This window comes from Biomphalaria glabrata, chromosome 12, assembly GCF_947242115.1.
Source record: "Biomphalaria glabrata chromosome 12, xgBioGlab47.1, whole genome shotgun sequence".
Taxonomy (NCBI): domain Eukaryota; kingdom Metazoa; phylum Mollusca; class Gastropoda; family Planorbidae; genus Biomphalaria; species Biomphalaria glabrata.
The window spans coordinates 33,113,045-33,127,883 of record NC_074722.1 but is presented as its reverse complement, the minus strand read 5'-3'; the positions used below and the strand labels follow the sequence as shown (position 1 = coordinate 33,127,883).

At 36.9% G+C, this 14,839-nt stretch overlaps 2 protein-coding genes across 4 annotated transcripts; both read left to right on the top strand.

Annotated features, from left to right (window-relative positions):
- The first annotated feature begins 823 nt into the window (after positions 1–823).
- LOC106074523 (uncharacterized) lies at positions 824–5,290 on the top strand. Of its 3 annotated transcripts, none has more exons than XM_056006131.1 (3): positions 824–885; positions 2,884–2,946; positions 3,941–5,290. In XM_056006131.1, exons 1-3 carry the CDS (start codon positions 858–860, stop codon positions 4,903–4,905), a joined length of 1,056 nt encoding a protein of 351 aa, XP_055862106.1. In that variant the 5' UTR covers positions 824–857; the 3' UTR covers positions 4,906–5,290. The 3 variants fall into 3 exon arrangements, with proteins under 3 accessions (XP_055862106.1, XP_055862107.1, XP_055862108.1); XM_056006132.1 differs by lacking the exon at positions 824–885 and adding an exon at positions 1,619–1,696; XM_056006133.1 differs by lacking the exon at positions 824–885 and adding an exon at positions 1,628–1,712.
- Positions 5,291–8,121: 2,831 nt separating this feature from the next.
- Positions 8,122–13,771, top strand: LOC129922045 (uncharacterized). The gene is made up of 2 exons (XM_056006138.1): positions 8,122–8,352; positions 11,155–13,771. Exons 1-2 carry the CDS (start codon positions 8,274–8,276, stop codon positions 12,102–12,104), a joined length of 1,029 nt encoding a protein of 342 aa, XP_055862113.1. The 5' UTR covers positions 8,122–8,273; the 3' UTR covers positions 12,105–13,771.
- Positions 13,772–14,839: the final 1,068 nt, after the last annotated feature.

Sequence of the window (14,839 nt, the reverse complement as noted above, 5' to 3'; positions counted from 1 at the left end):
GATTTATTTACGAATATTTTCATATAGATATATACACGAATATTTTCAATTAGATATATCCACGAATATTTTCATATAGATATATACACGAATATTTTCATAAAGATATATCCACGAATATTTTCATAAAGATATATACACGAATATTTTCATAAAGATATATCCACGAATATTTTCATATAGATATATACACGAATATTTCCATAAAGATATATCCACGAATATTTTCATATAGATATATCCACGAATATTTTCAAAAAGATATATCCACGAATATTTTCATATAGATATATACACGAATATTTTTATAAAGATATATACACGAATATTTTCATATAGATATATCCACGAATATTTTTATAAAGATATATACACGAATATTTTTATAAAGATATATACACGAATATTTTTATAAAGATATATACACGAATATTTTTATAAAGATATATACACGAATATTTTGTTATAGATGTAAACACGAATAGTTTCTTAATAAGGCCAAATGTGCACGTTTGTTTTAACTGATACCGATGCAGGTAAACAACACCGTTGTAGAAGTGACTGATTTACCTCCAAGCAAATGTTGAATTCAATTTCCCAATATTTTTTGTTTTTACTTGCTCTATTTTTAAAGTATAAACAATCATTACGTAAGACCTTATAAAAGGATCGGTAAGTCCCTGAAACTTTTGTCAATAATTATTTATAATTTTTTTTTCCCCAAACAGACATCATTTTTCATCTGTTCTATATTCTAAAGGTATTTCTTTCTTTTGTGTAAATTATAAGTAAAATTCTAATACACATTTTGCATTTTAATTAAACAACTTTTTTTTTTCTTTTGTTTAATAGATTTTATGTTTTTAGAGTTTAGATTGAGCTACGGTAACGTATTATTCTTTCAAGTTAGCCGTTGTATATGTATGAAGTTTTTCGCCTTTTTTTTTTACAAAACAAAACAATTTACTCTGTCTGTTTGGTAAAACTGTCCACGAAACTAATCGTTAGCCGTTGCTTGCCGCCCAATGCGCCGAACGGCGCGGGAGGATCTAAGTCTAAGTAAGTAAGTTAGTATGGTAAAAATTTTGTAAAAGTTATTTCACTAACACCCAATCTCATATGAGGTTTAAATTTTGCACTCTTATTAAAACAAGAATCGATAAAAAAATAATTGTAATTAACTATTGGTAATTAATTGTTTTGTTTGGTATCGAACAAGGGAGAGAAATCGTACTTGACAGATGTGCTGGTATAAATTGAATTAGTCCCCTTGATTAGGCTTGATCCTTGGGCTCGATCTCAAGTCGTACATGCAGTTCAAAAGTGATCACGGTAAGCTTCATACAGATAATTCCAACTGGCAAAAACTATTATAATCGCACAGATTAATTTTTCGTTTGCTGAAGAGTCGCTGCCATTTATTTCATAACTGGTCCAAACCATATATGTCCAAACTAATTGATACAAAAACGCTTAATAGAAGCATTGTTTAAAAATGTATTCTTTTTTTTTGATATTCACATTCTATGAATTCAAGTTTAAATTGCCTAGAAGTAACTAGATTTAGTAATACATCTTTCTGTAACCTGAATATTGACTAATAGTTATTTGTTCTCTTAGTTCTAACTTGTGTCCATTCAACTGGCTTTACAGTGTTAATCCTCCAGGCGTCTTTGACAAGGAAACAAAGATTATGGTGAGTCAAGACTAAGGTAAAGAAACTAAAAACAAGAACTAAAGAATAAAATACAAAAAGCAAACAAACAAACAAAAAATAACAATAAAAACAAAACATATTTTCTTTTAAACAACAACAAAAAAAGGTTCTACAAAGTGTAATAGTATCAATTAGTTTGTATCAGCCATGTAATTACATTTGTAATAGATCTAGGGACCAACACCAATACATCTGTGCGATGTATAAATATTTCACCAAATTTTTTTTTGTTCAGCGCACATTCATGGTTATAGCCTCCTCAGTACGCTATGATCCAACCAATTATCGGGACCAATTGGGAAAAAGTGGGAGGGGGGAGGGGAGAAAGAGATTTCTAGGTGGAGTTTACAGAAATTGGGTTTTAAAAAACATTTTAAAAAATTGGGGAAAACAGCTGAATTCGAATTCGTGGCTCACACCTCCTCGACGTGCTAACCGCTCTGCTAGTGATATACTTATAACTAGAGCAGATTGTAATGTTATATATTTGTATTACAATTTAGAGCGGCGAACTATAAAGGGGGCTAATTCAGCTTATGCCACCACTTCATTAAAGTAAATATTTTTCCCTTGTTCGAGATACCAAAAAAAAATAAAAATTAATTACTAATAATTAACTGTGTTTTTCAATTGATTCTTGTGTCGTCAGGTAAATGAAATAAGTGTGCGATATTTCAGCCTCATCCACAGCACGGTCATCCAGACTACAAGTTTGTAAGGCCGGCCCTGCCAGTTAGCTAGTATTTTTTTTTCCAAAAATATACCTGGAACGATAGATTTCATTCAAAATCATTAGGGCCGCTTTCGAGATCCGTGTCAACCCAGGTTTTAACCAATGAAATATTTTCGAGCGGATGAGTGGACTAGTAATATATGGGGAGAAAACGAATAGCAGGATGCTAGATGTAAAATGTTTCGGATGTTCCTTCAGACTTGTCACCGGTCTGTACGACATGGCAAGGAGCTATTGGTTTAAATTGCCCACATGTTGTGACGTTGCTAGTTAGTGTAGAGGCCCTTTATAACGAGCGGTCTCGGCCGAATGCAAGGTAGGTAATTGGGCTCTGTACTCTTCACCACAAAGTCATTAGGGGCGATCATTGTAATTCAATTATTTTTTTTTAATGTAAAACGTTTTCATTTATTTCATTTAAATATTGAAATAGGTCAAAACCAAAAGAACATAAAAGAACACAAAACAATGAATGCAGACACCAGAAACAAGAATTGTAAGTGTGCAATATGATTTACTATGTAGAAATGAAAATTCAAGCTGTTATTGTGCTAATACAAGTTGCTATTCTAATTCAAGTTACTATTGTGCTAATTGGTGGGAAGCGTGGTTGAGAGGCCAAGTGCGCTTGAACTTGGCTTGGCTTACCTAGAAGGGGGCTCGAGGTTCGACACCCGAACTCGGGCAGAGTTGTGTTTACTGAGCGCCTAAAGGCAGCACGGAAACCAACTCCTAGATACCCCCTCCCACCCACCGGTCCACACATGAGATTGGACCAAAAGCGCTCTGAGCATGCTATAAGCATGAAAGTAGCTATATAATAATTCAAATTGCTATTTAAAATTGTTGCAGTTCTCCAAATAGTTTTTCTTCTATGGCGGGTGGGGGGGGGGGGAGGTTCGGGGCCAGAGTCTTGTTCTGGCGCCCCTTTGTAACTTTGAAAGACATGATCATCATTCTTTGGGGGTGCTCCACATGTTTCGCTAGTCCTGACTTTTAGCTTAGGGTATTATACGCTCTCTTTTTCTATTGCGTCCGGTTCTGGGGTGAATAATTGTGCGTTGGTCATGTCGAGACAGCTTATAATAGGCATCGCTTTGCTTGACCATGGGATCAGAGCTGGTACATCAGTTCTCACTACTTCTACAATGACTCATAAGGAAGTCGATGTACTAATTACTTGTCAATTTTTATTTTAAGCGGCGCGGTGGCTGAGAGATAACACTTGGCTTTCGAACCGGGGGGTCCCAGGTTCGAATCCTGGTGAAGACTGGGATTTTTGTTTTCGGGATCTTCGGGCGCCTCTGAGTCCACCCAGCTCTAATGGCACCTGAAAAGTTAGGGAAAAGTTAAAGCGATTGGTCGTTGTGCTTGGCCATATAACACCCTTGTTAACCGTAGGTCACAGAAACAAAAGACCTTTACATCATCTGCCCTACTGACCACAAGTTCTGAAAGGGGAACTTTACTTTAACTTTTTCTTGTTTCAGATTCGCCAGACGTTGAGTACATTACTGAAGATAACAAAGATCTGAAGCAGCGCTGGGACGAATGTCCTAAAAATGGACACCACAAAGAATACGTCAGCATCAAGACGTTTCAAAACAACCCGTGGACAAATATTGCTGACAAGTACAAGGCTTTAGTTCAGCTTCCGGAATTTTTAGGGTGTATGACTTCTCTGACTGGTATGATCCTTGTCAAACAAGACGATGGCACATCAACAGGAAGTGGTTTCATCCACAAAATTCGCAGAGTATCTTATGGTAGCTGCCCTTGCCACATATGTCTACAAAATAAGGAAGTAAAGAAAAAAGTCTACGCTATACTAACGGTGACGACGGTTCTGCATAATTTTGATGAAAATTGGGACGTGGCGTTGGAAAGCGGTGTCTTCTCTGAGAACTGGGAGCCCAAAAATACTACAGTGAGACTCTTTTACGATTCAAATGATGAGGCACACGAAATATTCATCTATGGCTACAATCTCTTGGAGACAGACAAGGAAATCAACATCCACAGTGACTGGTGCTCTGTTGAATGTGTCACTCATGATATGAAATTAGTTCAAGAACTTGAAACCAAGTTAAACAAATATATGGAGTTACAGGGAGAGATCTATAGAAAATCTAAAGAACTAAGTCTGAACGATTTGGTCATTATTGTAGGTCATCCCCATGGAGGCCCCAAGATGATAAGTGTTGGGAGTCCCACGAAAGTAGAGATTCTCAAAGAAGTCAGGAACTACCAGAAGTGGTGTCGCTATGAATACGACAACATCACTTGCCATGGTAACAGTGGTTCTCAAATTTTTATACTGGGTCAGCCATTGTGCGGCTTTGGCTACTGGTTTGGCCATCCCCACAACCATTCAAAATGTTTTAAAGTGGGAAGCAAGGAAATAAAAGGAGGATGTAGCTCAGTGGGTGTCGAGCACGCCGTGGAGACCGACTGATTAATTAATTATTTGTTGGATATCGAATAAGGGAAATAATTTGTATATTAACGGTAGATATAGCTTTTAAGGAGGTGTTCTTCCCCTTTAGATAATTTTAAAAATGTTTTGATTGTTTTGATCCTAGTTTTATAAATAACATATGAAAATGAAACGGAAGACAAACACATAATTTAAATATGATTTTTATTAAGTTTTTTAAAAAAGCTTATATCAACTCAGTCTTTTATCTGTCTCTTTTGTTATTTTTGTCTGTTTGCTTGTTTTTAAACATGTGCTCTTAGAATTAGAAGTCCACTTACATTATTGTTATCTGACCACTATAACTTAGTATAACAATGCTGATGAGAAAATGTCTCTTAATAAATGTCCATACACACAACGACACCCTATTAATTTTAATTTTTTTTTCTTCTTCATCGTTCTCATTGTTATGTTGGAGTGTTCATATGACTAGACCAATTTATGAGATGAACTGCGCAGTGGTTTCCAAATCAGGGAGCTCTCCATATAGTTTTCTTTCTATTGGGGTGATTTGGGGCCAATGTCTTATACGGGCCTCTTGGTAGAGAGAGCAATTTTGGAGGACATGGTCGGCATTTTCTGGTGATACTCCACATGGGCAGATTTCACTGGTTCCAATTTTGAGCTTCCTGTACATGTGTTGTCGCATTCTGTTGTGTCCGGTCCTGAGTGGAAAGATTAGACGTTGGTCTTGTCGGGATAGCTTATAGTAAACGTCATCTTTCTTGTGATTTGGATGGGAGCTCGTCCATTTCTCATTTATTTTATCTACAATTAATTTCTTCATTTCTTCTGGATAGAGTGCAGAGTTTACTTGTGAGTTTGTTCTCCCACTCTTGGCGAGTGTGTCAGTCTTCTCATTTCCTGCTAGTTGTATGTGATTTGACTACCGTAATTTTCTGGCATATAACCCGCGGGTTATACCAGTTTAACAGGCGGATGGCAGCTGTGCGGGGTATAAAAATGTGCACAATTTATTTTATTCATAAACATAGTATAACGGAAACTATGGACATACCGGTGGGTCTCCATACCTCCTAGAGTTCGCTGTGTACAGACACGACAAGATGCTTGTATTTCACATGCGTGTTGCAATCTATATATCGCTTGTTGGAACAACAACTGGAGAACCATCGAGTATCCAGCAACAGACAGTTCATGAGCAATTACTTTATGCACTGGTAATTTACGGCCTGCCATTGGTTAGAATCACCAAGGAATGAGGAAAGTGGGCAGACCCAAGCAAACCTGGAAGAACGGCATGCCATTGGTTAGAATCACCAAGGAATGAGGAAAGTGGGCAGACCCAAGCAAACCTGGAAGAACGGCATGCCATTGGTTAGAATCACCAAGGAATGAGGAAAGTGGGCAGACCCAAGCAAACCTGGAAGAACGGCATGCCATTGGTTAGAATCCCCAAAGAATGAGGAAAGTGGTCTGACCCAAGCAAACCTGGAAGAGTTCAGTCATCAGTGAAGCTGAGGCTACTGGAATGACATGGGAGCAGATGAAGAAAGCTTCTCAGAACAGATTTAGGATGGAGAGGTGTGGCTGCTGCCCTATGCTCCCCTGGGAGTTAACAGGATTAAGTCAAGTAAGTTGACTGCAATGCAAGAATTGCAAATATTCGTGGTATATAAAGGTGCGGGTTGTGCAATTTTGTTTTTACTTTTTTTTTTTTCGGGGTTTACGCGTATGTAGTAAATAGGTCAGTCTGTCCGCGTCATCAAGCGAATTCGGCGTTTGACATCCGCTGACAAATCAAAGTTATGTATAAAGACTTTCAATTTTACCGTTATTTTTTTTGTTCAAACTAAGAAGGCACTGTTATTTCCACTACCACGTTCAAATGTTTTATTTACAAAGCTTACATCAACTCTGTCTGTCTATCTGGTACAACTGTTGTACAGGTTATTTCTCCCTATTATCGGATTAAATTGAAACTTTGTACAATTATTTGTTGAACCTAACAAAACATGAAATAAAAATAAAAAAAATTCAACAGATTTAGTATTTAATTTTTTTTTATTAATATTTTGCTTGATATAAAATAGGAAATAAATACTACTTATTGAGATATGTGTCTGCATAAATGTGGAGTTATTTCCCTTATTACGCATTGCACACGTTTTTTCTCCCACTTCCAATATTTGGATTGCGTTGAGATTTGGTATAATTATTTGTAGTCGATATACATATCAATAAAAAATTAACCAATTAGTTAATCAATTTGTTGTCATTGATAAATTTTTATTTTACATAGTAAAAAATATCTTAATTTCTGCAGTATTGAGATACAAAATATTAAATTTTGCTAGGCTTTGTTTGAAAAAAAAAATTATATTCCGCTTGTTTAAAATTTGCCTTGTTTATTCTCTCCCTTTAATAATTTATCCAAACTTTCTCCTTGCTTTTTAAATTCGAAATGGTTTCATTCAGTCAAATTTACAAGATAGCTGCAATCATTTTATGTTCAGTAATTTTATCACCACTCCACAATAATGTGATACTTATGATTACGTCGTGTCTGGCACGACATGGCCTCCATTGTGCCAATGTGCCAAAACCCAAAATAACAATTAACAAATAACGTAATGTCTTGAAAAGTGATCGGTAATGCCCCTTTAAGTTCAATGACACAGCCCAATTTTGGCACATTGTTTCACTTCATAATTTCCCGGTAAATTTGTAAAAATTTCTGCAACGGTTCAACTGCTTATTATGTTAATGAGCTCTTATGTCTTATGTGCTTATTACAAAGAAAATATCTTAAAGTTGTAGTTAATAGATCAATCTTATTCATTATTGTGTTGTGTCTTTTATAACAAAGTAAGTCTTCTCTTTGTTTTACTCGAGGTGATATTAAATTAATAGTTTAGATTTTAGATAATAGTTTAAGAAATTGGAATAGCAAAGAATAACATACGTTGATTTAAAAAAATCACTTGTAATTAATTATTCCAATTCCAGATTTAAAAAAAAATTCCTAAAAGCCATTATTAAAAATGTAAATGGTAAGCGGGGTCGAGAGGCCGAGTTTGCCTTAACTTAGCTTGGCTTGGTCTCGAGATTCAAAACCTGACTCGGGCAGAGTTGTGTTTACTGAGCGCCTAGAGGCATCACGGAAAAGCCTTCTCCCAGATTCTCTCTCCCCCCCCCCCCCCAACTGGTCCACAAATGAAATTTGGACAATAGCGCTCTGAGCTATTGGCATGAAACTAGCTCTATCTAAAAGCTAAAATTTATTGATTGATTTTGAATCTCAATATCGAGCAAACCAAACCTTAAATTAATAAAATCTTTCCCTTATGGGGTCACGTCCTACAATTAACTTCTAGAATTTCATGACTTTAGGTAAAAACAAAAACCAAGATCTCAAGATAATCATGTACTCAACACCTGCAATCAGTAATAAAGAAAAATGTAAGTAAAGTACATGTAATAATGTTACTCGATTTTAAGTTAAAATAATGTCACAGACAATCCCATAAAAGAAGAAGCAGAAATAGATATAAAACAAGCTCTACATGCCCACACAAAGAATAGATCTGGAATCAGTGATAGCAGCACTGGAGGGATTCACTTAAAGCTTGAAGGTGATGTTATGGAAATAAAATGGTTGAGTTAGCAGGGCCGGATTTAAGTTAGTGGAAGCCCTGGAGCAGGATTTCGGTGGAGGCTGTTATGGAGTATATGTGTGTGTGTTTCTATGGTGACGGTGAGAAGAAGTTAGAGATTGTTTGGTGTCTTTGCAGTGTGAATAATGCAAGCCACCAAGGGTACGACTGACGACTCCAGAATGTCAAAGTGAAAAGACGTGTTTTTGTAGTGATAGAGATTGTTTTTCCAATACCATTTTATAGTATGACTAAAGTCTACTACGTTGATTTTCTTTCATCTCAAGTTGAATTTCTGTTATAAATAAAGCTATATTCAGTTTTGTTGACAAAGAAGTTATTCAAGTTATTTCAAGATTGATAAGTTAAGATATATTACAGAGGTTTTGTTGTCTACCAGCAGTTTGGTGCTACAAGTCAACAACCGTCAACATCATACTGGCGTCTGGAGAGAAATAAAGAATTTATTAACATATGAACATTAAAAGTGTTTGAACTTTTCCGGTTTTAGAAGAAAAATTAAGCAAAGAATAATCAATACTGGTGCAACAAAGGAAGATAGGTGACTTAAATACACATAAAGTCATGTCTTCGAGCCCGAAGATTAGTGAGGAATCCAGTATTTCCCGTGGCTGCGCAGTCCAAGCTGTGACCTACATATTTTGCCACATCCAAGCAATCATAACCATTGTCCGCAGGCGCTCGATTTAGATTTTCTTTTCGCCGTCTGCGTTTGTACTCGGCAGCAGATTTTCTTTTGGTCTCAAATGTGTATTCCGCGGCCTTCGTGAGTGACCTCCAGCTGTCTCGTTCTGTGTCCGCATGCAACCAGGTGCTCTGTTCTATGTCAGCCAAGGAAAGTTGACGCCTAAGCTGGTCTTTGAAGCGCTTTCCGTGGGGCGCCTCTGTTACGTCGACCACCTTTTAGCTCACCAAAAAAGGACTATGTTTTTTATATCTCTTGCTCTCTCTTGCGCCAAGTTCTCCAAGTTAAGTTTTCCCCATGTTTGATTATTATCAACCTCCAGCAGCGGTATATCTTTAATATCATTGTCTTTGTTCTCCTCTTCTATCATGGGTGCTGCCTGGTCGTGCGGTTTGCGCGCTGGACTGTCGTTCAGATTTATCGATGGTCCAGGGTTCAAACCCTGCCCACTTCCATCCCCCGTCGTCCTGCGGGAGGTTTGGACTAGGAAGTAATTATCTTTAACTCTGAAGGAACATCTGAAACATGTAAAACATTTTACAAACAAACATTTGTATCAGCACTAGTAAGCATTCTTCTGTCTGCTCCCCATTGTTTTCTGTTTCCATGTGTCCTTCATGTGTTTCCTCTCTATCTCTTTCCACATATCGTTTCAAATTGTTAATGTGGTGTGTTCTTACTTTACCATTAATATCTACTTTGTAATTCACTGCGCTTGTCTTGTCAGTAATTGTGTACGGCATTGCTTGCCTATCTTGTTCTTCAAATCATTCACCAGAATCAGGACTTTATCTCCTATCTCCAAAGTTCTTATTTGTCTTTTTTCGTTTAACCTCTCCCGTGTATCGATATTAGCTGTCAAGAATAAGAATGATTCCAAATCGGTCCCAGAAGTGGTCCACCCGGGCAGGTAAAAAAAAGGCAGGTTTCAATATTTTCAGAAAGAACATCAGAATGAACTTCTATCAAAGACAAATGACAGAGAAGAATGTAGAAAGAAGGTTGACAGATCTTGTGTGGTGCCCCTACGGTCTAGCAGACCAAAGGATAGGTGAAAGTGAATGTGAAGTTATATGTGAACCTGGCTTTACTGATGTCTTGTAATGAATATCTAATTGATCTAATTGCTTTGTAAAGGGTCAATCTTTTACTCAAAGCCTCAAGAAAAAAAATTGCATCAAAAAAATATTTTTCCTTTAGTTAAGTGTTGTATGGCCATGTGCTGCCACTGCAGTTCAGGCAATAATATGAAAAAGTAATTATTAATTGTTGTTTTAAATTATGTCCAACTTATATGCATACTAAATAGATTTTTTCTCTTTAAAAACAAATAAACATTTTTTGTGTGTAAATGTGGTACTTAGTATGACAGAACTTATATAAGTTAGCAATACAAATGTAAAAAATTTTTTTTGACAAAAACATATAAACCATTTGCATAAATATGTAAAAAAATATGATATCTGTGTGCCTTGGCTATTGAAGAGCCTTCCGTGTTTGTTACTATTAATAGTGAATAGTTGTAAAAGTGGTGTATTTTTATTTGAAAACTGCTTGCATAAGTGATTTAAAAAATTAGATTTTTTGCTTTCAGAAAAGAAAAAAGTAGCCGTTGCATCAGAACTTTGAATGGTCTAAAATATTATGATGTCGGATTTTTACTATCTTTTCTAGTTTACGAGATCTTAACGGGACGGAAGGACGGACGGACAGACATTCCACACAAAACTAATATCGTCTTTTCCCCTTTCGGGGGGCGCTAAAAAAAACACATTTAATTTACAGAACTAATTGTATGAAAGTTAAACATAACTTCGAAATATTGTATGTATGGCATTAAATGTTGAGTATGCATAGACCTACATTTCATTAAAATTATTATACATTGTTTTTTTCCCCCAGACGTTCCTGATGTTGAGTTTATAACAGAAAATAATCAACATCTGCAATCGAGATTGAAAGTCTGTCCTAAGGAGAAGTATCATAAAGACTTCATTAGCATTGCTGACTTTGAAACCGATCCTTGGCGATTTCTCGAGAACAAATTTGAAGCTATCGATGACCTTCCAGAGTTTTTGAAATGCATGTCCGCCCTAACTGGCAAAATCCTAGTAGAACGCGATGGTCGCCCAGTAGTGGGAAGTGGATTCATCCACAAAATTCGCAGAGGTGAATTGGCATATTGCCCCTGCCACGAATGTTTGGAAAAACAGGAGACTAAGAAACAAGTTTACGGTATATTAACGGTGACAACGGTTATACATAATTTTGTTAAAAAATTGGCTGAAGCGATCAAGACTCGTGTCTTCTCTGAGAACTGGGACTCCAAGAACACTAAAGTGAGACTCTTTTACGACGAAGAGAATGAGGAAAGCGAAACATTTATTTACGGCTACAAGTTGCTGGAGACAGACAAGGAGATAAACATCCAGAGTGACTGGTGCTCAGTTGAATGTGTCACTCATGATATGGAATTAGTTCAAAAACTTGAAGCCAAGTTGAACAAATATATGGAGTTACAAGGAGAGATCTATAGAAAATCTAAAGAACTAAGTCTGAACGATTTGGTCATTATTATAGGTCATCCTCATGGAGGTCCCAAGATGATAAGTGTTGGGAAAAACATTAAAATAGAGATTCTCAAAGAAGTCAGGAACTATCAGAAGTGGTGTCGTTATGAGTATGACAACATGACTTGCCCTGGTAGCAGCGGTTCTCCCGTTTTTATACTGGGTCAGCCCCTGTGTGGCTTTGGCTACTGGTTCGGACATCCGCACAACCACTCAAAGGGACTCCACGAGAAGGCGAATGGAGGGTGCAGCTCAGTGGGAGTTGAGCATGTCGTCATTTAATGTAAACAAGAGGAATTCTGAAGTGCTATATGATATAAAAAGTGACAATTTAACTGTGATACTTAAGCAGTGCTTACTCTAGCTTTCAAAATTCTCATCATTTTACCACCATAATTTCTTCGACCCCATGATTTTGGGATTCTGTCACCATGTGCCCGTTCGGACATCCGCACAGCCATTCGAAACTTACTTAACGATAAGTCAGTAAAAGGGGGTTATAACTCTGTGGATGTCGAGCACATTGGTGAGATCCACTGAGTGCTTAGCACTGCATTCTCCTATGGGGGTGGTTTTTAGTACTGTGTCTGCAACAGAGACCCTTGAACCCAGAGATTGAACTGTGGCAGACATAAATCCCCAAGATCTGACGACCGCTGTTTATGTTTATTGTTTAATGTCGTTGTTATCTATTGTAAAACAAACATCAAGCGTATCAAGATTTCCCTTAGTTTGAGTTACCTCCTTGAAGTTTACTACACAACCTTAACTTGAAACATTATAATATTCACAAAACAGTCACACTGTTGTGTCTTTATAATACAACTCAGAGAAATGATACGCAAGAAATCATTTCACAATAACTCTACACAATAACACAATAATTGCCTTTTACCTATCCCTCAGTCTGTTGGACCCATGGGGCACCATGCAAGATTCATTGACCGTCTTTCTCCTTCCTCACTTGTCTTTTGCCTTAGTTAGAACCTCTTTCAATGGCAGGCCCGTCCATTCTTTTATGTTGTCCTCCCATCGCTTTCTCTGTCTGCCCCTTCTTCTTTTTCCTGGTACTGTTCCCTGAAGGAATGTCTTTGAGAACCGTGAAAACCTTGTAATATGGACATATTTTTAGCTTGCGTTATTTTTAACGATAGTTAGCAGGTCATCACGGGGTCCAATCGCTGTGGTAACCCTGTGTCTTATCTTTTGGTTAACAAATAATAAATATCCCAAACCAAGTAGAGTATTATTAACTCTTTCTCTCCTAACTGACGATACCAACGTTGATTCCACCAGAATGCGGTCAATAATTACGGAGAGAAAGAGTTAATAAATACTATGACAGAAAACTAAAACGGAAAGCTATCCAAGGTATGAATATCGCATATACAGCCATACATCTCAATAATGTAAAGTGTATTTTCCCTTTTCAATATTATAAGTAGGGCAGATAATGTAAAGGTCATCTGTTTCTGTACCCCACGGTTAACAAGGGTGTCATGTGGCCAGCACAACGACCAACCGCCTTTACTTTTCCCAAACTTTCCCCCCAACTATTGCCATGTACCAATCAGAGCTGGGTGGACTTAGAAACGCCCAAAAAATCCCGTAATTGAAAATCCCATTCTTCACCAGGATTCGAATTCGGACCCCCGGATTTTACCGCTTCACCGCTCAGCCACTGTTCCTTCTTTAAAGTAAAGTTTTCCTTTCAGACATTGCGGTCTATGGGGCAGATTACGCTAAGGTCATCTGTTTCTATGGCCAGTGGTTAACGAGCAAGGTGTCACGTGGCCGGGACAACGACCAACCAGCTTTTCTTTTACCCAACTTAAGGTCAGCTACCCATTAGAGTTGGACGACTCAGAGTCATCCTAAAATTCCCGAAATTCAAGATCTAGGACTCCAGCTTCGGAAGCCGAGAGCTTAACCACTCATCCACCACATACTATAAGGGCTAAGTTATTGTATTTTAAATGCCATTTTTTTTAAAAATCACATTGTACACAGTCCTTCTTCTATGGTGGAATAATAAAATTGTAAAATTTTGCTTTTTAATTTACTAATGTGACATAATTTAATGTAATCACTGTTACACAACTCTCATATCACTATTTTATAGACGCTTTGACATACCATTACGAAATATGGCTTCTATTATTTTGTTTACAATCGATAAAAGTTTGACTTTGGTTATTTGATTGTCGCCCCTAGTGTTTGTTTACATTTGTTAGACTGTGTACTGACCTAATTTCGTGTTGTGATCTCTACTATGTGTGTAGTTGTTTGTCATTCAGTGTAATAAAGCTTTGAATGTAACATGGTTTTGTTAGTATTGAAGTACGACACGAATATACACAAATTAACTATTGTTATTAATTTTATGGCTTCGTTTGAACACACACAGAAATACAAAACATAGATCTGTCTCATTCTTTTTCAAAGGCATAATAAAACGGGGGGTGCAAGGTGTCACCATAAGTTCCTGTCCTAGGTGTTTCTGTCATTCGATCTGAAACGTCGTAATCTGATAGGTATTAAATTAGAACAATGTATCACTTCAAATTAGGCGTTGCAAAGGGAATTTAAGAGATGGGGTGACATAAAGAACGCCTTCGCATAACAGAAGCAGACATACAACTATATAATAGCGTGTTTTTTTTTCTTTTCAAGGACAGCTTCTAACTCATCGTACTTCAGATGAAGGAGCCTGAAGCTAAACTATTAAGTATGAAAGGTGACTTCAGATAGTATCTCTGTACCTAAAACCAAAGAGCGTAACGTTCAGTGTCGTTTCCAAGGGGTACCAGTCACCCGGGGTTTCCAGGGTTAGGGTTAGTAAGTATCCTTTGGTTTCCGCTCTCTTTCCACTATATAAGATAAGATAAGATAATTTTTATTGATCCATTCTAATGGAAATTCAGTCTGACTACAATTGACAAGCTCAACGAAACTACAATATAAAAACAATATTGATTAATATATACATATATATATATATATATATGTTTTGAGCT

What these genes read in the sequence shown, in the direction of transcription:
- LOC106074523 (XM_056006131.1), top strand. Translation starts at nt 858, where the DNA reads ATGTTTTTAGAGTTTAGATTGAGCTACG. An exon ending in AGAGTTTAGATTGAGCTACG is followed by an intron (nt 886 to 2,883) that starts GTAACGTATTAT and finishes ATATTGAAATAG; the next exon opens with GTCAAAACCAAAAGAACATA. An exon ending in AGACACCAGAAACAAGAATT is followed by an intron (nt 2,947 to 3,940) that starts GTAAGTGTGCAA and finishes TTCTTGTTTCAG; the next exon opens with ATTCGCCAGACGTTGAGTAC.
- LOC129922045 (XM_056006138.1), top strand. Translation starts at nt 8,274, where the DNA reads ATGACTTTAGGTAAAAACAAAAACCAAGATCTCAAGATAATCATGTAC. An exon ending in AATCAGTAATAAAGAAAAAT is followed by an intron (nt 8,353 to 11,154) that starts GTAAGTAAAGTA and finishes TTTTTCCCCCAG; the next exon opens with ACGTTCCTGATGTTGAGTTT.